Below are 23989 nucleotides of genomic sequence, written 5' to 3'. Positions count from 1 at the left end.
GTAATGTAAATGACTCCAGTTTAAATGAAATATTACTATCAAATGCAATAACTTCCACGATGGCGGAATGTTTTTTATAAAGGCATATTTTATATTTTAAAAAAAAGATGTTTGAATGAAAGTTTAAAAAAAAAAGATAGAAATAAATCATAGAAAAATAAAAAAGGAATGAATAGAAAAAAATAATAGATAAAGGAGAAGTATAGAAACCAAAAAGAAGAGAAGAAAAAAAAAAGGAAAATAAAGGAAATAATAATAATAAAAAAAAAGAAATCAAATTACAATTACAAAGTTCTTACGCAAACAAATAAACTTCGAACTAACGAAGAAAGAATTGGATGCAGTGATCAAATTTTTTAAATTATTTTTTAATGTGTCAGTTTCATTTACTTTTTTATGCTGTTGTTTTTTTGTTTGTTGGCAAAATGTTTCTTGTTTGTTTTGTATTTCTATTTATTTTTTTTTCCAATTTATTGTGTTATATTCATTTTAGTAATACTATTACCTTGTGTTTTTTGCTAGCTAAATGTTAATTATTATAATTATATAGATGGCCGCCGAAGGGGGGGGGGGGGGAGGGGAGTGGGCGGGGAAGATTCCCGAGGCCCCGTGTGTGTACGAATATTTTTTTAAAACAATTTTTAAAAGATTTAAATAGTTTTGACTTTTAAAAGATTTAATTAACTTTTATTTTTAATTTTCAATGACCAGAGCACGCTTCTTTTAGTCCTGGCTATGTAATTGATCATAATAAGGGCCCCTTAAGAAAATTTCCCCAGGGCCCAAAATTTCTCTCGGCTGCTATGATTATATATATTTAATTTGATTAATTTGCATTAAACTGCTGTATTTTAATTTTTGTTTTGTTTTTTGGAATATGTTTAATTTGTATTTAATAAATCATTTAACGTTTTTTAACTAATCATTATATTACTATATAATTAGGATTATTAAGTATAATTTAGCATTAGCATTATGAGCGTTTGTCTGGGGTTTGCATGCTGAGCGTGCATCGTGAAAAAATACGCTCCAGAAAATCTAAGTTTATGGAACAAATTGTAAATAAGTTTGGCAGTGAACGCAGACGACTACAATTTCTATTTAACTGAATAACAATGATTTAATTCTTATGTTGTTTTTTTTTTACATTTTCTTTAATTTTCTTTTGTCACTGGTCTAATAAAATGACTTGATTAATTGATGCGTTTATGTAGTTTTTGAAATATCACTGTTGAATTTTACTTTGCCCCCCTTGTAAAAAATCCTGCCGGCGCTCATGACTAAATCAGTTTATTTTTAAGTCCTGAAGTAGAAACAGCTCCAATAAAAGTGACATTTATTGGGTCTGATTACATTTAGCGTCAATAAAAAGCACAATATTAACTTAAAATGTATGTTTCTTATGATATCTCCTTACATTTAATAAAATATCGTAACGTATCGGTATGTACCGTTATATATCGATTTTACAAAATTTAACGATTTTAGTGATATATACCGAGATATATACCAATAACGGTACAAATTTTATTTGGTTCTATAATTTACCGAGAATCTCGGTATCGTATCGCATCGTACCGCAAAAAGTCGTTAGAAATAAAAAAAATCGTAACGTATCGTTTCAAACGGTACAAAAATCAAATCTCGTATCGTATCGTTTCAAAAATATAACGAGACGCAGATGCTTAATTATGACGTAATATCGTTATAAAAATTTTAACCGGTAATTTTAACCGGTTCGTTTAAACCTCTGTATAAACCGGAACTCTTGTCATTCCGATAATTTTTTTTTTCCGATATCATTTCGGAAAAAAAAAGCTAACTAAAATACCGAATAAAACTTTTTTACCGATTTTTTTGTCGTAATTACTCCGATGACACTTTTTTTTCCCGCAATCATTTCGGAATGATAACAATACGGAAATGAAACGATACGCAGATCCTCAATACCAGTAAAATATGTTATTACCGCAATAAGATGTAATATAGCCAAAGCTGATTATGTTTATTTTTAACATAGCATAGTATAGGTATTAATATATAGTTTTTTTAAAAATTATAAGATGCATAAATATATATATGCATTTATTTAGTTAATGGATTTTATTAATGATGCAATAAAGCATGGCTTAAATGTGACATTTGATGTGACTTCACCAAATAAAGCATATGCTGGCCATACAGTTTACAGGTTATCATTTAAAGTAAGAAACTAATACTCTTTGTATTAGATAATATGTTAAATGAGTTTTTAAAACAATTGTTTACATGAAGTTACATTTTTTTAATGCATTGATTCAAGCTTTAATTTTTATTCATAACTATAAGCTTTTAAATTACATAAAAATAATAATAATTAATATAACAGAAAAAAAGTAGCAAAAAGAATTTTTTAAAAAAGAAGTAAAGATGTATTGGTTTTAGTATGTGAAAATGGAAAAACTGTTTAAAAATCCTTTTTATTATAAAATTGAAAAAAAAAAATTTTTTTTACTGATAAATATAAAATTGTAATTAACATTTGACAATACCAGTTGAGTTTTTAATAACTTAGACAGCTATCAGTACATAAAAAAGTGATTGTTAATTGATATATGTTGCTTAGGCTTGTTTTTGTTTTAGATATGTAAATTGTTCTCATAACATAATAGTATCTAGTTAACATTTTTGATAGCATCTGGCTCTTATAACATTTGATCTGATTCGGTTATTTAAAGAAAAATCTGTTATTTTAGAGCTGTTACATTTAAAATCATTTTGCATCCAAGATTGCAATTCTTTCAATAACCAGTTCATTTTAACTGTTTGTTATACTTTTAAAATCATGTATCTTTCAAGTGGTAGCTATAATTCACCCAACTTTTGTAGTATGTTTTGATCTTTCTTTGTCAATATTCACATAGGGATGATTTAGGAAACTTTTACTGGAGAAATCCATATCTTACAGCTTTACTTGAGATAATACGAGTGTTTCCTTTTTTAAAAACTTTATTTCAATTTGATTAATATGTTCATGATTCAGATTCTTGTTTCTCCACTACAGTTCCAAATGTTTAGTAGTTTTGACATGAAGACCAACCAAGTTTAATACTTTTTTTCTTGTTTCATTATTAAGATACTATTTTCTACATAAAAGAAAAACAGTATTTTTTTTATGATAAACTGTAAAATATAACATTCTTCAGTTCAAAAGTTTGACACTAATTTTAAACTTCAAAACTTATTTAAACCATAAAAATTTCTGTGAATATTAGGTGAGACTTCCAAACTAGATTAGTTGATTGCAAGTACTTTTTCTCAAGTAATTTGATTTCAATTCAACAACCAAATTTATCTAACTTAGTTTTTTTACTTGTAGAATTATCCTATTTCAAATATTTATTAAATTTCATAGTTATAAAAAGACTTCCAAAATCCATGATTAAATTTTTACTATTTTCTGACAATTTTTTATAATATAACTAAATTTTAAAAATCCCTGCACAAAGTTTTCTTGGTTACCCAAAAAGATGGTTACCCATGATGGTAGCTTGGAACAAAATTTGTTATCTTTTCAACTATTTTATTACGATTGCAATTTCACATTAACTTAATTTAAAAGAAGCCACCTTTATATTATATGTATTTTTCATAAAAATACAATAGATTATAGTTAACAAATAGAAAGAATTATTTAATATATTTTATCTTTGAGCAAGAGTTGTCTTTGATATTCTTTTAAAATCTTTTGTATTTAATCTTTCAACACAAATTATTTTTGAACAAAAATAAATTGAATGTACCTTCATATCTTATCTTTAAACACAAGTTTGACCACTGTAAATTGTCTCACATGGTTCTGGTGCCAAAATTGGCCTGACAATATCTGCTGCTTTATACCAAGTTTGTTGAGATTCATGAGGCCACTTGCACTGTTGCATGACCTTCACTTGGTGGTCCATAATTGTGCTTTTGATTTTTTCACTCCATAAGTTACAACAACCTATCATTTTTTTTTTTATTCACAGGATTAGTTTTTTCCTTATATTATTTGTCAGCTTCAACTTATTTCACAAGATTCTTCTCTGCTGTAATTATCTTTGCTAGATTCATGTTTTTCTTGTCTTTTCACTAGTGGTTTGCTGCTTGTTTGCATTATTGAAATCAGTATTATTTGTACAAAAATCAGTAGATACACTTTTACTTGAGACATCATTAATTTTCTGATGCTTTAGACTGGTTTTCTTCTCAAATCCAGAGCTTCTTCAAACAATCAAGGACAGTATCTGATATTGGACTTGTGCCAAGTGTTGCATGTTTAGTTTATTGTTTAGTTTACTTGGTAATAGAAACATAGAATGTAATGTAGCATGTATAAAAAAACAGACTAATAACAAGTATAACAAAAACTAGAATTTACAAAAACCTATAGTAAGTCAACCTACTCTTTAACCACAAAGTGTCAATGTGTTCTGACATCAATACTGTATGCACATTTGAAAGGAAATATACTTCAAAGTTATGTACATTCTATATAGTTCATGTGGTATATTTGGTATGATCCATCAATATTTTGTTTTAGGAGTATTAAGTTTTTTGCACAAGCTAAAAACTCTAATTTTTAAAAATCATAATATGAATATGTTAAAATGGAGAAAAGTAATTAACTTTTTTGATTTACATGATAGTTTTCATTGCCCAAAACATAAGGAAATATAATTTAGTTTACAAAAAAAAGAATGGTTATGTATTGTAGATAGTGCAGTAAACAGGGTGACTTGAAATAAACTTTGTATTTTTTGGAAAAAAGTCATGAAGTTTATTCCAAGTCACCCAACAATCCCAAGTCATCCTGTTTTACAGTACAGAAAAAACTTATCTGCTTATGTCACATAGGTAAATTACTTTATGTAAGAGCTTTGGAAATTTTGAAAAATTTTCAATATTTCAAATATTTAGCTTAAAAAGATAAAAATGATTCAGAGAACTAAAAAATCACATTATTTTAGTTGTGCAGATTTATTTGATTTTTTGCTAATTAATAGATTGTAAATAACCAGTATTACAAAAATAAATTTTAGCTTTCAATTAATTTTTATGAATTTTTTTTTTTTTTTTGCACTTTCAATATATTAGCTCTGTTTTCAAATAAATAACTTTGATATGGTATAAGTAAATCAATCAAATATTTGATTATAGTAAGGTCTATATATGCAGTAAGTATGTTACAGATCTACTTAAACTAACAGGTGAACAATAAAATTTGAGATTTTTTTTAAACACTCTAACTTTGCAGTGGATCAATATTTTTTGATAAAATATAAAACAGCTCGTAGATTTATAATCAAATAATTTATTTTTGAAGTTGCAATAGATTTGTTTTACTGTTTCGTCTTACAAAATAAAACTTGCAATACACCCCTCCACACATATTCTGTACAGCATTTACATCTACTTTCTTCAAACAATATTTGATCCGTTGTTTTAATTTATCAATTGAAGTAGCCTGCTAATTGTTTTTATGAAATTGACCAAAGTTGACCTTCAAAATTGACCGAAAGTTCTCAATTGGACGAAGTTCAGGCGCTGCAGGAGGATCATCGGCTTTTTGTACAAAAGTAATGTTTTTTGAGATCAAGTAGCTTGTCACTGATTTAGCATAATGGGCCAAAACCAAGTCAGGCCAAAACACAAAACATCACTCTTTTGATAATGCACTCTTTCAAATACACATTTTGTTTGACAGCAAGGCCCAAAGGAACAAATTAGGGTGTTAAGATGCCTCGAGGTGAAGTTGCTAACCATACCAGCATTTTCTTTTCAAAGTTTGCCTTGGACTTGTAATTCACACCGCAAGAAACTGCTTTTGGATTGCTTGACCAATACCCAACGTTTGAGTTCTTATCAGAGTGAGAAAATGTGAAGTATGATTCATCATCAATTATGAAATCACACCCATAAAATTTTCTACACAATCTGCCACAGCATGTTTGTAACTTGGACACTTGCTCAGGAGTACAGGCTGGAATGATCTGTTATTTTCGGTAAACAGTATTTGTGCATTGCTGAATTGTATACACAATGTGAGATTGGCTGCACTTGAGCTTTCAAGCAATTTGTCGGGTGGAAATGCCAGAATGACCATCAATCATGCTTTTCAACTTGGTAATATTGGTTTTAGTCATTATTTTAGCTTTTCAACCAGAACCAACAACACGAAGTTTTGTTTGCCTTTTTCCCACATTGAAATGTATCTTGCTCTTGGGTGATTTTCTTTCAAAACAATTCAGGAGGACTTTTCTACCTTCCTTGAAATGCGAATCACAATACCTGTACATATGATCAATCAAATTTTCACACATCATTTTGATGTAGATTACAAAATAGTGAGAATATATTCATAAAACTTTGCCAGCAGCAGCTACAGAGAGTGGGCTCTTAAATAGAAACAATAAATAAATCAGTGCACAAAAAAAAGTTCAAAAATAAAAACCCATTAAAAAAATCTCAAATTTTACTGTTCACCCGTTAAATCCGTTAAATAGAGTAATTTAACCTGGGAGAAATTTACTGTTTATGGATCACCCAATCAAGTCACTTTTAAGTTTCAATAGTAAATAATGTATCAGTATATAGGTATTTATTCATTTAATTATGAATAGTTAAAACAATCCTAGACACCCTATCAAGAGAGTGAGAAGAAATAGAATAATAACTTCAATGCGTTACATCAACTTTATTATTGAATTGTTTATAAACAATGTTTTACACATTGTGCACAAGCACAAGCAGTGAACTGCTAACAGATTGTACAAATATTAAAATATTCTGACTTGTCTACCATATTCAGACTTATTTTATAAAAAAAAACTTATGCTTGTAAGCATAAACTAAACTAAATGATAATTTCAAAAAATAAAGCATAAGATTTTTTTTTATATCTTACTCCAGTTCTCCTACCTTGAGCAACTTTGAATAACTCTTAAATAGTTTCAGCTAATTACCTTATAATTATAAAAATATACTAAAAATAATAACTGGGAACTAACTTATAAAAGCATGGAATGTCAATCCTGTTAGTTAATAAACTCTTAAATAAGCCATTTTTCTCATTCAAAATTTTCAATACTGAAAATAAAGGTTGTCAGCTTGTTTAGAATGATTCAGAGAAGAGAGAAGGCTTTTTTTGTATTAAAAATGTTGTAAATTATTAACAATCAAGTTTTTGAATGCTCTTCACTGAAAATATTTTATTGTTTTAAGTGCTTAAAAATGATCTTCACCTCATCTTCTCCCATTCTCCATCTCCAATCCCCTACAATAGTGGAAAAGTATCAATTGTTATTAACTTAACATTCCTGTTACTTCTTGATTTTTTTAATGTTTTTTTCTCTTTTTTTTCCAGATACAAAATGCTATTGATGCATCTAAAACAAGAAATGAGGTATAAAAAGTGAAATTAAATGTTATTTTCAGGTTAAATGAGATAAGTTTTGCAAATTTCATTTTCTGCTTAAAATCCTTGAGAAAAAAATCAAGGCTACCATTATTATCAAAGATATTATTTCAGATAACTATGTTTGTGTTTTTATTTTTAATTATTTTACAAGAACCTTGGTAAGATTTTTCATAGCAAGGATTTTATTAAAAAGTGCAGATGATTAATTAAAAAATGAATACTTTATTTTAGAAGAAAATCATAACAGTTTTTTTTTTTCTCGTTATTTATAAATAAGATGTTAAAGTTTTGTTAGATCATCTGATTCTAAATTGTTTCCAAAATTATTTCCAGTTGTCTCATATATTCCAGTTGTCTCCTTTTCAATATCATAGTATCTAATTAGTGAGAGTAAGTTCTAAACATTTTTAACTCTATACACTTCTAAATATTTTTAAATCTATACACTTGTTAATGTTTTCTAATGTTTAAAAAAGTAAATAAAAAAGATTAGAAAACAAATCTTACATTAAAAAATGTTTGAAAAAAGGTTTTCACATGAGTGAGATGAAGACACCAATAAACCACAAAAAACTGTGAGGAAAAATTTGAAATGCCGTAAACTTCAAAATACAAAAGTTTATGACAAACTTTTGAACTGTCTTTGGGTGGAATAATTAACTTTTTAGTTTTTCCTAAGAGCTAAGAAAGTTACAAAAAAACTTCAGGTAACAAAGTTTTAATAAAAATTCACATTTTTATCAAAATGAAGTCCTGTTTTATTTTTTCAATGAATACATATTATACAAGAAAAAGTGAAATAGTGGCACAGGGAATCCATAAGAATGATTTTACTGAATAAATGCAAACTGTTTTTATCATTTCTTTACAAGAAAAATGTAATTTTACAAGTTTAGTGTGATTTTTTTAAAATAATCTTAACTATACAATCAGAAAATATCAGTATTGTAACCTAGACAAGGATATAGAGGGTGATTTGAAGATTTCTTGTAAGCAGCTAAACTATGGGTCAATATACAGTTTTGTTAAAATTCACTCTAAAGAATTGTTCATAATTTTGCTGCACATAAACTTCTTAGAACTAAGCCTAACATCTTTTAACTCTGTCTTTGGTTTGAAAAATCAAACTTTTCCAAAGTCTTATGTTATGTGTGCACTTATAAGGAGTAGTTTACTTACAAGACTTGTTAGTGCTTTCTTTGTACTTTTACTAACTGTCTCTGTGAAAAATGATGATATATTATCAGGTGGTATATTATCATTTGACAGAAAACTAAATTTTTTTTTTAATGTTGCCTTTAATTTCTTTTCCTTCTTTGAAATTTAATTATCATTAATTTTTGATCAAATAAAAGTCATTTATTAGCCTTCTGTTATATCCAAAGAATGTCATTTTTAATAACATGAACATTTTCGTAGTTTTGTACTTTTACTAACTTTCTCTATGAAAAATGATGATATATTATCAGGTACTTCAAGACTGAAGAGGAGAACTTCTTGTGCATCAGAAACTAGAAAGTAAATCTGATTAAAAAGAAAATTTGTCAAAATCCACATAGTTCTAAGTGAAAATTAGCCTGTGATCCAAATTTGTCTCAAGCTACAATTTACTGCATTACTAAAGATGATTAACAAATGTCAGCATTCAGATGTTAAAAAAAATAAGCTTTTATACCCAAAGAGTGTCATTTTTAATGATATGAAAATTTTCACAGTTTAGGAGAAATTCAACTTCCAAAACCACTGCGTGTTTGCTGTCATTAGAGTTGTTGACACAGTTACTGGTGCAACTTCCCCTGCAGAGTTTATACTCATGTTCTTGAATTTTGGGGACTGTGAGAATAAGATTTTTCTTACTTTGAACATGGATGAACTTGTCCTCTTAATTTGAAGTTGGTTTAGGCCTCCTAGAGCAATGATGAATCAAGTTATCTATATATGTAAGGAATCAAACCACCTTCCAAATATTATTAAACAAATACCCATTTGGTTAGAAAGCAGATTATCAAGACAATCATTCAGTGAGAAATGGTTTGACTGAGAAGTTATAAAGAAACATTAAATAGGGCAAGTTATAGTTATAAGTTCAAATATAATGATAATACAGTACAATCTCTCTAATTCGAACTTCATGGGGAAAAATAAAAGTTCGAATTAGAGAGATTTTCGAATTATAGAAAGTTGATTTTTATTTCAAATATTCTGGTCAAACTACAAATAGAGATGAAAAAACAAACAAATAGTGACTCTTAGGCCTAAATGCAATAGAGATTATGTGTTTTAAACTTTTTTATTTTAAAAAAAAACTCAGTAATTGTAGATCGCCTTTTTTTGAATATAAGCTCATTTGTATGAAACATTTAAGTAAAGCTTTGTTGACTTGATAATACGTATCAACCTTCACCCGTTTAGACAAATTTCCTTGACGAAAAGCGTCAAAGATTTTATCTTTATTCTTTTTCCAGGTTAAAAGAATGTTTGGTGGAATATCAAAGATTTTCAAAACCTCTATTTGTTTTTCCTTTCTCCAATTCTAGTACAACATCGTGTTTCCGCTTTAAATTGGTTTCTTCATGCGGTCTCTTTGATGCCATGACGTTTTTTAAACAAAAGATAATAATTCACGTTAATCGTTTTTCAAAAACTCAAAACATTCGAAATTTGAAAAAATAACTCAACGGTTAACGAGCTTTTTACACGTCAGAAAATAAAAAAATCGATTTACAGAGAGATTCTCACTAAAGAGTCCGAAAAATCCAATCGAGTTACGGAGGTTTTCGAATTATAGAGATTCGAATTATAGAAAGTTAAACAAAAGAGTTTCTTAAGCGCATGTCACGGTGACTTTACATTTAGTCGAATTACGGAGGTTTTCGAATTAAGGAGATTCGAATTAGAGAGATTGTACTGTACTCCTAATAAAAATGGCACAAAATATAATCGCAAGCATATATTATATGGTTCAATCCAGCATTTAGCAAACATGAGATAAAAGTTGGCAAATCATTTCTTGATTTATTTGACAAGCATTTTCCAACAAAGCATATTTTCACAAAATATTCAACAGAAATAGTTTAAAATTAGTTACAGCTGCATGTTAAATTTAAAATCTATAATAAACTTTCATAACCATAATATCATTAATGAAAATTGCTGACAAAAATAAGAAATCCTGCAATTGTATCAGCAGTTTGGATTGTCCCCTTTATCAACTTTGCCTAACTATACACTATACAAAACTCTTATTTCTTCCAACCTTCTGAACTATTTAGATAGAGTATATATATAAGTGAACCACAATTTAAGTTAAGTTACGCAAACCACATTAAGTTGTTTAATACTGCAAGTTACAAATACAATACCAAGCTATCTAAGAAAATAAGGCACATAAAAGAAAAAAATGGAAATCCATTAATTAAATGGATTTATCAGGAAATGCCAACCTTACCAACCAACGACAAGAAGATGCACCCTACGTTTAAATGAAAAAACTGAAATTGCTATCTATAGGGGCACAAGTTTGTAAAACAAAAAACAAGAACTGTTGAGCAGGTAGGCATATGATTAAATACATGCTTGTGTCATTTGATAGTACAGATTAATGTGAAGTCATTAATAAGAGCAATTCATTTTTCAACTCTATTTTTAATGGTTTTTTCTTTTTCTTTAATGTTTTCTCTTGTAACATCTTTTCATTATGTATTTTGACTGATGATTGCCAGTATGCTGGTATGAAACTTTATGTACCAACAAAGATATCATCCTTTGCTGTATCTTTAAAATATATATTTATCTTATATCCATATTTAAATTTATGTCATCAAAATCATGTTCATGTGAGGGAAATTGTCAGATTAGCTAAGGAAAGCTTAGACTTGTTTTTAGACAGTGCTGGTACAGGGTGTGTATAAACAAATTTTACCTCATGATGACCAAAGCTATGGAGATGGAAATTTATATTGCATCAAATATATAATCTCTCAGATATGACCTTTAAAAGGTAACAAACATCCTGACTGATTGACCAATAAAAAAAAGATTTAAATCAAGAAACACTTTCTAACTGACTAGAAGTGAGCATCTTTTCCAAATGTTAACACCCAAAACTGTCTCATTTTGTCAATGCCAAGAAAACTGCTGAATCTCTATAAGTCTGACAACAAGAAAATCAGAAAATGTGTCTGCTGTAAGTTATTAAAGAACATCATGAAAAAATGTAATAGCTAAATAATGGATTAACTTTAGGACTATGGTACATATCAAAGAAATTACATCAACATTTAATTTGTGAAAGATACATTTCAATGTATTGGTGCTGCATATCAAGAGTTATGAAAAACTGTCAAATTAGATTTAAAAATTGAAACTTAGTTGCTATTTAGATAATTTTTTTTTAATTTTGTTTTTGGTTAAAAATAAAGTCAAAATATTAAGTCTATTAGTTTTGAATCACCGTAATATTCATATAAAATGGTTAAGTAAAATTTTGTGAGGTAAAAAAAAGTTTCATTTGTTAATTATTTGTCTTTTTGTGTTGTCTGCTGTAAGAAAACTCTTTTTCACATCTCAACTATTTCTTTCCTTTTTTTCAATGTCACTAAACTTATCCAAAAAAAATTCTAAATCAGCAAGAGTTAAATAATTTAAACTGTTAAAGTCTTTATTATTTTTATTATTTATTTTAGTTTATTGGTTGGAAAAGATTTAGTGAGTTCCAGAAACTTTACAAGTTATTAAAGGCTGATTTTGAAACAATATTTGCAAGTTGTTTTCCAGATTTTCCAAAAAGAAAACTATTTGGTAAGGAGTTTTACATTTTGGCTGGTTATTAACTCTCAAGTACATTTTCTTTTATCTCTATTTGCTGCAACAGCAGCATAACAAAGAGATCAGCAGTAGTAATGCAGAATAATAGTATACATCTCTAGATATCAATTGAGGGTCTAGGGTACTTTAAATCTTCCTGTCAAAGAATTTTTTAAATTTTGACCTTTTATATAATTCTCTAAATACTTTGATAAAGTATAGAACTCTTTTTAAGTTGCTTAATGATAAAAATTTTAGCCTTAAATAAACAAACTAAAAGATAGTAAAAATGATGAAAAATTTTTCTAAACATCAGACTCATGGAGAAAAAGATTTTTACAAAAAAAATTTTTTCTTTAATACTGACAACATTACATTCAAATGTAATTACTTTTAAAAAATTTTTAAAATTTCATGGGTATCAGTCACAGTATCTTAAAAGTTTCCCTGCAACCATTTCTCCTTGTTTTGCTCGCTTTATTTTTCGCCTTTGTTTTTCTTCTTGGTTTTTTATTTTTGAGTAAAAAACTGCTTGAAAATTGTTTTAGTTAACAGTACTGTTTAATTGCATTCACATTACATCAAAATTATACTGATTTATGACATTACATTAAAATTATACTGATTTATGGCATTACATTATAATTATACTGATCTAATTTTAGGAAGGTTTGATGAGGCTGTTATTGAAGAAAGACGTCTTTCTTCAATGAATCTTATGAATTTTGTTGTGCAATACCCTTTAATGACTCAACATTTCGCTTTTCAAGGATTTGTAAAGGTATTTTTATATATTTTATTAACTTATATAGTTTGATGAAAGAATTGTTTAAGAAGTTCAAGTTTTCTCATATATATATATATATATATATATATATATATATATATATATATATATATATATATATATATATATATATATATATATATATATATATATATATATATATATATATATATATATATATATATATCTGTGTGTGTGTATATTAGGGTGTCCTAAAACTAAAAAAAAAGCTCTTTCTTAATTCCAAATCAATAGGCACTAAGTAAGTCATAAAACAATCTCTTAGGGTTCAATAAGGAAGTAATAGATGTTAAATATGATTTTTATAGTTTAAGCTGACTCATCCTCAATAGAAAACACTAGTTTTAAATTGTGGATTTTTCTCATTGAGAAAGTGAGAAAACAATAAGATTGTATAAATATATTGCCACTATTTAAGCTTGTTAACTCACATTTACAAATCTGAAAATGCAATAAAAGCTAATAATTGTTAGTAAATCAGATGTTACTGTGGTGAAAAATTAGACAAAAAATACAAATTTCTCAACAGTTTCCAGTCTCTTTTTTAGTCATACTCTTAGAAAAAACTTTTCCAGGCTACTTTCTATAAAAAGACTTTATCTCTATTATTCTATCTTTCATATTTTGAATTTCTAACTACAAAAAGGACATTTTAAAAGTGATCTTTATCTCTGGTAGCTGCAATAAAATCTTTAATGAGCTTAATGTTCCTTTCTGCAGCATCATTAATACAGATTTGTATTTGATCCATACAATAAACTCCTGCAGCTGAGTGTGGTTATGATCATCTGTAGTGTTGCCCTTGATGTGTTGAAATCACACCTGTCCGGAGAGCCTCAAAACATAAAAGTCATGCTCAAAAAATAAAACTAATTACGTTTGGTAGCCCATATATTGATGTTTCAAAAAAAAAAAAAAATTGAAATCATCTGCCTACGTCCAAGGAAAAAAAATGACTTTGAATTTTTTCATGTTATTGGCTCCTTTCCTAAAGGCATAAGGAAAAAAAGATGATACTTATTTATGAATAACTATAAAATTTAATAGATAATCACTAGAAAAAAATAAAATTTGATAAAAAATAACCATATAAAATAAACAAAAAGAAACTAGCTTTTATTGCTAATCCATTTTAAATTGCATAACCCAAGGGGTATCTTTACCTGCTAATTTGCTTTCTTTTAAAAGTGAAGTGTTTTAAACGTTTTTTAAGCCCATATTTTTTGAATAGCTTTGTCCATTTTATTGCTTAGTACTTAATGTTACAGTGTTACATATTTATGTCATTTAATAGTGAAATAAGGAAGCTGTAAAAACAAAATTTTTTATTAGTTGCTGACAATAAAATAAGTGCTTTATCAAATGAAAACACAAACAAGTACTTTTTGTAATTTTAACTTTGCTTGGACTCTTTCAAAATGCCCAATATAGCCAAATCTCACGAAGAGTGTAGAAAAACAGTGTGTGTTGTATGTATGAAAAAGTGCAATTCACCAATTTCCGGTGTAGCCTTTGAGAGGTTCAAAAACATTTTTTCAACAGACATTAACTTTTTGGACTCTAGAGTTCCAACTGGAATGTGTGGAACGTATAGAAATCAACTTAAAAGGGTTGAAAGAGGAGTATCTGTCAAGCTGCCTACTCTTTACAATTTTCAAACTATCAATGTCAAGACTGTGACAAGAGGTTCCAACTGTAACTGCCTGATTTGCCAAATTGGTAAGCTGAAGCTGACTGAAAAACATCCTTTGGATAATTCTACAACTTCAAATCCCGCAAATCCCCTGAAAAGATGTTCAGATTGTTTGTCATCACTAGGGAAAGGCTTACCTCATAAATGCAACTCTACTTCTTTGAACTTAAACCTTAGTGAAATTTCAACAGAAAACAAAAAAGTTTTTGAACAGATAGCCTCTGCAACTATCAAAGGTCAAAAATCATCATCAGGTGGGACAATCAGGCTGTCAGTGACTGAGGGAGGTCGTCCATTACCTGTTACCCTCGGTAACTTAAATTTTGTGTCTTTCCAGTTTTTAATGGTCCCATTTTGTCTGTTCTAAGATTACATTTCATAACAAGGTTTTTTAAAATTTGTCTTTAGGAGCATCATGTTCAAAATCAACAACTGCAGAAAAGTATAAGTTAAGTGCCCAAGACCTGGTGCAAATTCAGCAAGCTACAGGCATGTCTAATATTGGAGTCAAAAACCTTGCAACAACACTAAATTTGGTTTCCAAATCGCCTCTTTTTGAGCCAAACTATTGTGCAAATTTTCATAAAGCAGGGTTGCAACTTGAAAATTTTTTACAAAAACTACAATTGCATCATCAGGCAAAAAAATCCCACACAAAGAGTACACAGTTGTTCACTGCAAAAATCTCTCTGACTTTCTAGCAGAAATTTCACTTAAGAGACAACTTCAAGCAGGTCATCTCATAAAAACTGGAATTGATGGAGGTCGAGGCTTCCTAAAGCTTACAGTAAGTCTTCAAAGAATGAATGATGAAGATAATTCAAGCAGTCCACCTTAAAAAAAAATTGTCACCTCTCGAGCTCTAAAAGACAGTGGAGTTAAAAAGCAATTTCTAATTGCAGTTGCAGAGGATCTACATGAGAATTTCAGCAACATCAAAAACTTTATTGAGTTTGTTCAACCTGAAAATGTAGACTTTGTGGTTTCTTGCGACTTGAAAGTTGCTAACATTTTATGTGGTTTGCAATGTCACTCTAGCTCACATCCATGCCTATACTGTGATAGTGAAGCAAAGAACTTAGCTGAAAAAGATGCGCTCAGGACACTGTCTGATCTTCAAAATTCTTACACAGACTTTCTTTCAAAAGTTGGTGACATTAGTAGGGCAAAGTTTTTCAACAATGTTGTCAATAAACCGCTTCTAAAAGCTGATCCAAGCAAATTCATTTTCGAACTAATTCCCCCAATGGAACTTCATCCGCTTATTACTGCCAAAAAGACTCAACATCACAATCCAACCATATCATGGCGGACAATTTGCTGGCAATGATTGCCAAAAACTCCTGAAAAATATTGAAGTGATAGATCAGCTCTTTGAGAACCTAGATTCATCAGTTTTGGCCATCATTGATGCATTCAAAAAATTCAGTGCTGTTGTTATAGCCTGCTTTGGAAATGTCCTTGACAAGGAATATGAAAAAAAAATCGAAGAATTTTGGACAACTTTTTTAAGTCTAGGATTTGTAAGTGTGACCCCAAAAGTGCACATCGTTTTTTTTCACATTGATGATTTTATCAGAATGAAGAAAAAATCCCTTGGTCCTTTCAGTGAACAATCTTTAGAAGCTCTTCATCACGATTTTTCTGTTCAGTGGCAAAGATACAAACATTCAAAATTACATCCACAATATGGAAATTGGCTTGAAAAATGTGTGGTTGAATACAATAGCAAGCACATTTAGGTAAAACATATCTGTTGTATCTTTAATGAACATTGAAACCTTGCTACTTTAGAATAAGTGACAAAAAAAATCAACTGAGAAAATACCTACGGATTTATTTCAACTGACTCAAAAATTTATTTATGAGATTAAATCTTTTTAAATATTTATTTGTTTAACCTGTGTGTAATTGTAACTTGTAAAAAAAAACCCACAGTAAATAAAACCTATGGTATTTAGAATTTTGAAACAGCCATTGCCAAAGTTTAATTATAGACACTACTTTAATAGTTTTTTTTATTTTGCGACAGTGTTTTAAGTTTAGAAATGATTCAAATTCAAAGAAAAAATGGTAATCAAAGAAATCTTTTCCATTAAAAGTAAGGTCAAAATGACTGACAAGTTCAAAGTAACAATGATTTCCTACACATTGACTGATGGCTTAATTTTTTATTTTTAAAGCCTCTATGTATAGACTACACATATCAATAATAGTAATATAAGTTTTATTATTTATTTCTTATTTTTGAGTGTGTCTTTTGTGGTTTGAGGCTCTCCGGGCGATAAAGCAAGGAACAAAAAAAATCCAAAAAATCAAAGTCATTTTTTTTTTCTTGGACGTAGGCAGATGATTTCAATTTTTTTATTTTTTGAAACATGGATGTATGGGCTACTAAACCCAATTGGTTTTATTTTTTGAGCAAGACTTTTATGTTTTGAGGGTCTCAGGGCAGGCGTGAAATGTTTAAAAAGAATGTAGCTGTACACAGAAATAAATTCAGGTAGCTCTCTGGTTTCTCCAATTTTTATATTTAATGGTTTACAATGTTGAAATTCCTCTGGCTCTTAAAACTCAACAAGAGCTTGTAGCTTTGTTTCAGCTGAGACCTCTTGATCACTCAAGGACAACACACCGAGTTGGGGGGGGTAAGTATTAGGTATAACATCCCATTCTCAGAAGCAAACCATTCCTAATCTTCTTATTGACCTTTCTCAAAGCATAGGCTTTCTGGATAGTTTTTAAATCATTATTAGGAGTCTGGAACCCTAAAAAAATTTTCAAGAACCATGGAACATAGCAAATTGCAATAAACAGGGTTGCTCCTTTCAGCTGTAGTGCCTTTTTGTCTGTCAAAGTATTAGACTTTGACAGACAAAAATGACTTTGGCAGTACAGAGGGTAAGAATGTAGATGGCACTGTTAAAATTGTTTGCCTCATGACAGTGCCCAGGTTTGTGAAACTTGAAATCTAGTGTTTCAATTTTAACAGGAGAAAGAGACTAGCTTACAGACTATTCTATAATCATTCCTTAGAAATACCATAGTAGTAGTTACATTTTAAAAAAACTTCTTTTCTTTCTTTACAACTGTGAAGAACTGAGCCAATCTTTAGATCATCCCTTTGCCGGTCCAATTTACATACTTGAAACCCATTCATAAGGAAAACTGTATGAAGTTTGTGCAATAAAATATAGCTTGTGAATGGAATCAGGTAATTTGATAATAAGAAATCGATGAGATTGTAATAAATTCATTATTAATTTAAAAAGGCTTTCTAATTTCAAAAAAAGGTGGTCCTGATGGATTGGTAGATATTGGTGTGATTTGAGAAAAGAACTTCAATATTTTTTAGAGGAGGTTTTTTGATGGACAGGTTTGGTTTCTGTGCAACTGGAAAGTTGAATCCACACATTTTTAAAAATAAGTAGATGCTACTATTTATCCAGTTTTTGTTTATAAACATAAAACTCCTCACAATACCCCAATTTACAGACTCTGCACTTTAAGGCAAAATCTAAGGCAAAGTCATAAAAAAAATCAAAGAAACTGTGCAGGTCATTTTAGAATAAACCATTACATATATCATTGCAATTTGTATTACATATTACTTATAATATATAAAAACTTTTGCTTTTTTAATTTAATTTCTATCATAACAAAACTATGTTTGGTCTTGTTTATTTCAATTTTAACATGATCAATGCTATACTTATCCAAGTAAAAAAAAAAATGTTATCATAATTGCATTGTCTAACATAAAGTAGGAAATAACAAAATAAGCTTCTAATTTATGATTAAAAATTCTTGGTCCACACAAGGGTCAGCACTGATTCTATTTAAAAATATGCACCACCATAAACAGATCACTTTCAAACAAGACAATCCTAGCTTCTTGGTTAAGCTAAGAAAATTCATTTGCTGTAGTGGCCATCTCAATATCCTCAGTTAAATCCTGTGGAAATGTGTGGGCCAAGTTATTAAACGCAATAGAACATTAATAAGTTATCAAAGCTAAAGCACATTAAACTTGTAAGCTTCTTGATTTTTCTCCAATTTATTGTTAATTTCCAATGATATCCTCATTCTAATGTGATATTTTTCTTATTATGTGATACATGAATTAAACTTAGTATTTTTGAATTTTTTGAATAAAGTTTTATATAAATTTCAACCAAAATTTAGGTGTGCCTATAAAACTGAGACAGTATAGAATGGATATTTTACTTTGAGTTGTTTGAGAGCTTGCTCAATCTGATTTTTTCAAGCTAATTTTTTTGCTTGTCAAAATAGTTTTTTAATTGTTTGTTGTAAAGGAGTATTGCTCTAATTTGGAAATCTTTCACTCCTGCTCCTTTTCCTCCTCTTTGGTGTATATTACTTCCTATATACATCAACAAGAATGGAAAATTTATAATAACCTGTTATTTTGTTACTGTTTCTCTCCTTTCTTATCTGTATACATTTTTATGAATATACAATGTATACTTGTTAAATGTAAATTAATAGTTTGTTATAAATATAGTTGAAAATATTTTCCCTGTAAAAATGCTTTTTCATTTGCTTACAGGCAAAACGGACATTTTCAACATCGATATCATCAGCCTCCAGTCTCTCTATATCACCTTCAGAGAACTGTTCAATAACTTCATGTCATTCAGGTGTTACTTTTTGCTATGGTACCTTTATATTCACAAAAGATGGCTGTAGTAATTTAGCTTTTGTCTTTTTTTTTTTTTTTTTAAGTGTTTGTGAGTTGTTAAATGATATTAATCTTAAGGATTGTAAGTTCTTCTTTTTTTTTAAACAGGTTATTTACTTGAAGGAAAGAGCAATCTTAAGTTTTCTTGTTTTTCATAGAAATAATTCCAGAATCTAACAATATGGAGGTATCTGAAGCTCAAAATATTGAGCACACGCTGGAATATGATAACTCCAATGTCATTCTGGATACAGATGAAACAGATGAAACAGATGAGGTTTTTCTTACTAATCAGAATGAGGATGGGAGGAAGTTATGGTTGAGGGAAGCACATTCAATTTGTGGTGACGATTTAGAAAGTCTGGCTTTAGAAGCACCTTGTAACTTTTCTGTAACTTCAAGAGCAGGCCTCTTTGATGATACAAGTATACTTTTGACAGAGTCACCTGATGATTTTTTATCTTTAACTGATAAAAGTTCTTTTCAATCTGATGTTATTAGATCCTGTCATGATTTACAAATTCAATCAAAACTTCAAGATAAGTTTCTTGTTGATGATAAAATGTCAAGAATCATCAACCAAACTATTGAAGAAGATGACTATATTTTTCAAGCAAGTGTGTCAATGAGTAATGCCATTGAACAGGAAGAGCTAGGAAATTTTGATGCTGCATTTGAAATGTATAAGTTTGGGATTGGGTTGTTATTGCGTGGAGTTCAGATTGATGATAACACAGATCGTCAAGATGCTGTACGAAGAAAGACAGCACAGTATTTACTGCGTGCTGAACAGTTATATATATCAAAACTTCATCCTAAAAGCAGTAATATTCCAGAGGAAAAGATTTTATTGGAAGATAATAAATGGAGATTTAGATTAAATGATGTAAGAGTTTTTGGTGTTATTGACAAAGTAATGTTAGTGCAAAAGATATACACAGATGAAGTGTACATTATGAAAGTTCTTCATAAACAAGGTGGTGTATACAAACAAAAGTTTAGACAAAAAAAACCAAGAAATCTTTACAATACTCACTTTATGGTTAAACTTATTAACTGCGTTGAAACACAGACAGGAGTTTATCTTTTGTTACAACATGTCCAAGGTCGTCTTTGGGATTTCCTAAATCTCCCTTTATTTGTTTCAAATCGACTCCCAACTTATTCTGTAGATGAATATTTGAATGGTGAAAATGTGAAAGAAACTTCTAAGGATGTCAATAATGTTGATTGTATGTGTGATAAATTTTCAAATTCATCTTCAGATCTAATTTTGAACAGAGAATTAAATTGGCATAGTTTCAATGATAGAATTAAAATATGGGCTGCACAAATCGTGTTGGGTGTTTCTGAACTTCATTCAAGAGGGATTATATGCAGGTTTTCAATTAAGAAGCATCTATCAGGGTTTTTTTTGTGTTAGAAAATAGGTAAAACTGATTCAAAAAATTGTTACAAATATTTAAATGTGATTTAAAATTTTATAGAGATTTGAACCCTCTCAACATTTTGTTGGATTCAAATGGTGTTGTTAAGTTGACATATTTTTCAAATGTTGAAGGCATTGATTATAATCTTAATGCTGATGCTGTTCAATTTCTGTATGCATCTCCAGGTTGTGTTTTTTTCTAAAATTTTATCAATCAGCACAATCATGGTTTAATCTATTGTTTGTAATTTGATTTTTTAACTTTTGGTGGAAGATAGGTTTGTGTAGTTAAAGGTAAATTGTTTTAGAGGTTAATGGAGTATTTGAAACAGCGTCGTCAACTGATTGGTGGAGTGTTGGAGCTATTTTGTTTGAATTAATCACTGGTAAGGTAATTATTTTGTAATTATTCCTAATTTCACATATACATGTATGTGCATAACCATTTTTTTTTTTTTTCTTTTTTTTTCTGAGGTATTTTTTATTTAAAAAATGAAAATCTTTAATTTTTTCTAGTCACTATATAGTTGTCATCCAGGTGGTATAAACAATCGTTCAGTTATTGTCATACCCTGCGAAATATCCAATGAAGCTCATTCTCTATTGGCAGGAGTGAGTATTCAGTTAAAAATAAAGTTTTTTAAAATGTTGCTTTCTTTTTAAGATCAAGTTTCGAGACTTTATGGTTTTTAAATTCACTTTTTGATATTTTTTTGTGTGTTAAAATTTTTAAAACATAAGGAAATTTTTTTTTTTTAGCTTCTGAAGTTTCACCCGACTGAAAGACTTGGTAATTTTTTACTGTTATTGTTTTTTAAAGTTTATAAAAGAAGGTTTTTACACAGCTAAAAACTTTTTGTATTTTGCCAGAAGAGGGGCAACTTGTCATATTTTTTTTCGTTATTGGCTGTAGAGAAATTTGTGATGGTCTAAATTTTTTTTTTTTTTTGGGTCAGAACATAGAGCTACACATAATTTATATGGAACTACACATACAGACTACACATAATTACATAATTATATACACATACAGACTACACATAATTTATATGGAAATCAAAGAAAGTGATTACTTTGAAAACTGTTTTAAAAAAAGTACACAAATGAACATGTGATATCTTACCCTGCAACAAGAGTATGTTATCACAGTTATGAGGGTAAATTTTCATAGACATTTTACTTTAATGAATGTGAAAATAAGAAAAATTGCTAGTAAGTTGTTCATAATAAGTCACTCAGGACATCCAAAATCTCTAAAGTCAAGTTTGCATCTTCATCGCCCCAGATGTTACACTCATTAAGTTATCCTTGTTTTGCTTGGTTAACTATTAATATTTTTACCTCTTGGTGTAAAAATACTCTGCAAAACGGAGTTTATTTTTTTTGTAAAATACATTTTTGCCTGCGTAAAACTATCTTTTGGAAATTGAATGTTGCTTTTGTCTTGTAATCGGTTTTATTTTTTGTTTCTGTTAAAATTTTTTTTTTTTTTTTTTTTTTCCTCTGCGTTTTTTAACTGGCGATATTTCTGTCCCTAATATTCTTTTTAATTTGGTTGGTCATGGTCTTTTCTTTCCTTACCAGCTTCTGGAAGGGCTTTATTGTTTCGGGAGAAAATCTTGTAAAGGGTTTTTATGTTTAAGATCTTGTGGGTAAATTGTGATATGAGGTAGAGGTGTAATTAAAAAATGCTCTGTAAAATTGTTTAGACGGGCTAGGTTTTAAAATTGCTATTTGCTGCAGGGCATTAATGAGTTACTGTATTGTGCATAACGTTTTAAACTGCTATTGTTAAAGAAGTTCATGTGGCATGAAGAGTAAAATTTTGCGTCTTGAAATACAACTTGTTTGATGGTGCAATGGTTAGACAACGTTACAGGGGAATCTCAAGTAGTCATTGTTTTACCGAGATCATCATTTGCACCATAAATCACTTTATTCCCATTGTTAACATATTTCTTAAAAAGTTAATACGCATTGCGATCTAACGGCTGTAATTTATAAGAGGAATGAGGAAGAAACGAGAATTGAATCTATCAAGAAGTAGTATACCTGGATGACCCATAGATGTATGAGAGATTAAAATAGAATTATAAACGAACTGAACAAACATCGGTTTGGCCATCATGCTGTTGTCTTTTCAGTTTCATCCTCATATTATATTCATAGGTAAATATTCGTTGCAATGATAATTCATTTTAAAAGATATCGCTTTAACGAGAAATTACTTACAAATCTCTATTTAGAATCCACTATTTTGTTTAAGTGTAAAATAGCGTTCCTAAAGATTTATGTTTCTTTGGTTGCAACGACAGGATAAGTTGTCACTGTATCAGTAAGAAAAACTCTTCTAAATCTCTCTGTATGAGAGCAACTATGAGTTTTATGAAATTAAGAAGATTTTTTTAATAAGATTTTTTGCTTGTTATAGGTGCTGGGCCTACAGGGTTCGAAGAAATCAAATCGCATCCTTACTTTTCTGGAATTGATTGGGAATTATTGCTTACTAAGAAATCGATCTGACTGAAATTTTGTTCGTCAGCAATTTTGAATTTTTTTTTTTTTTTTAATTGGTTTTAAAGGATTTTTGTTTGTACAGTTTTTATTTAGCTGAAATTTTTGTTACATAAAATAAATGAAGTTTTTTGATAGTGTGAATAACATTGATGTTCATTCAATAACAGAAGTTTTAAAGTAAAGTACAACAAAATATTTTTAAGAAAATATTTATAAAGATTGTTGCGGTCAAAACTTTGCACTATGATTGATACGGGACGGGAAATAAAAACGCTGAGAGAACAGCAGAATTTTAAAATTTTAATAGGAAATTTTTTTTTAAATTTAAGCAAAGTTTAAACTTTGAGGCAGAAAAAAAGCTATTTTTTTTTTTTCCCTCAAAGTCTTGTTTTTGTTTTGTTATATAATATAAATTAACTAATTAATAAATTTTTTTTCGGTGTAAAGATAACAAAAAACTTTTTTTTTTTTTTTTTTTTTTTAATTATTATTAATTTCTTTTATTTTATACTTATTTTGAATTATTGAGAAAAAATGAAATTTGCATGCAAATTTCATTGGATATTTATTACACTTGACAAAGATATACAAGAAAA

General features: G+C 28.8%; 1 protein-coding gene across 2 annotated transcripts; it reads left to right on the top strand.

Annotated features, from left to right (window-relative positions):
* The first annotated feature begins 1894 nt into the window (after nt 1-1894).
* Nucleotides 1895-23534, top strand: LOC149890227 (ribosomal protein S6 kinase-like 1). Of its 2 annotated transcripts, none has more exons than XR_016451501.1 (12): nt 1895-1980; nt 2094-2204; nt 7385-7423; nt 12124-12238; nt 12910-13025; nt 19316-19406; nt 19606-20827; nt 20935-21062; nt 21185-21262; nt 21393-21488; nt 21636-21666; nt 23308-23534. XR_016451501.1 is itself a non-coding variant. In XM_090084037.1 (12 exons), the coding sequence occupies exons 2-12, from the start codon at nt 2097-2099 to the stop codon at nt 23397-23399; spliced, it is 2121 nt and encodes a 706-aa protein (XP_089940163.1). In that variant the 5' UTR covers nt 1926-1980; nt 2094-2096; the 3' UTR covers nt 23400-23534. The 2 variants fall into 2 exon arrangements, 1 of the variants encoding a protein (XP_089940163.1); XM_090084037.1 differs by having other exon boundaries at nt 1926-1980; nt 21185-21267.
* The last annotated feature ends 455 nt before the right edge of the window (nt 23535-23989 follow it).

Source organism: Hydra viridissima, unplaced genomic scaffold, assembly GCF_058129835.1.
Source record: "Hydra viridissima isolate aposymbiotic clone 2 unplaced genomic scaffold, HvirCarnegie_v1 scaffold_4, whole genome shotgun sequence".
NCBI lineage: Eukaryota > Metazoa > Cnidaria > Hydrozoa > Anthoathecata > Hydridae > Hydra > Hydra viridissima.
This window is presented reverse-complemented; position numbering and strand designations above follow the sequence as displayed.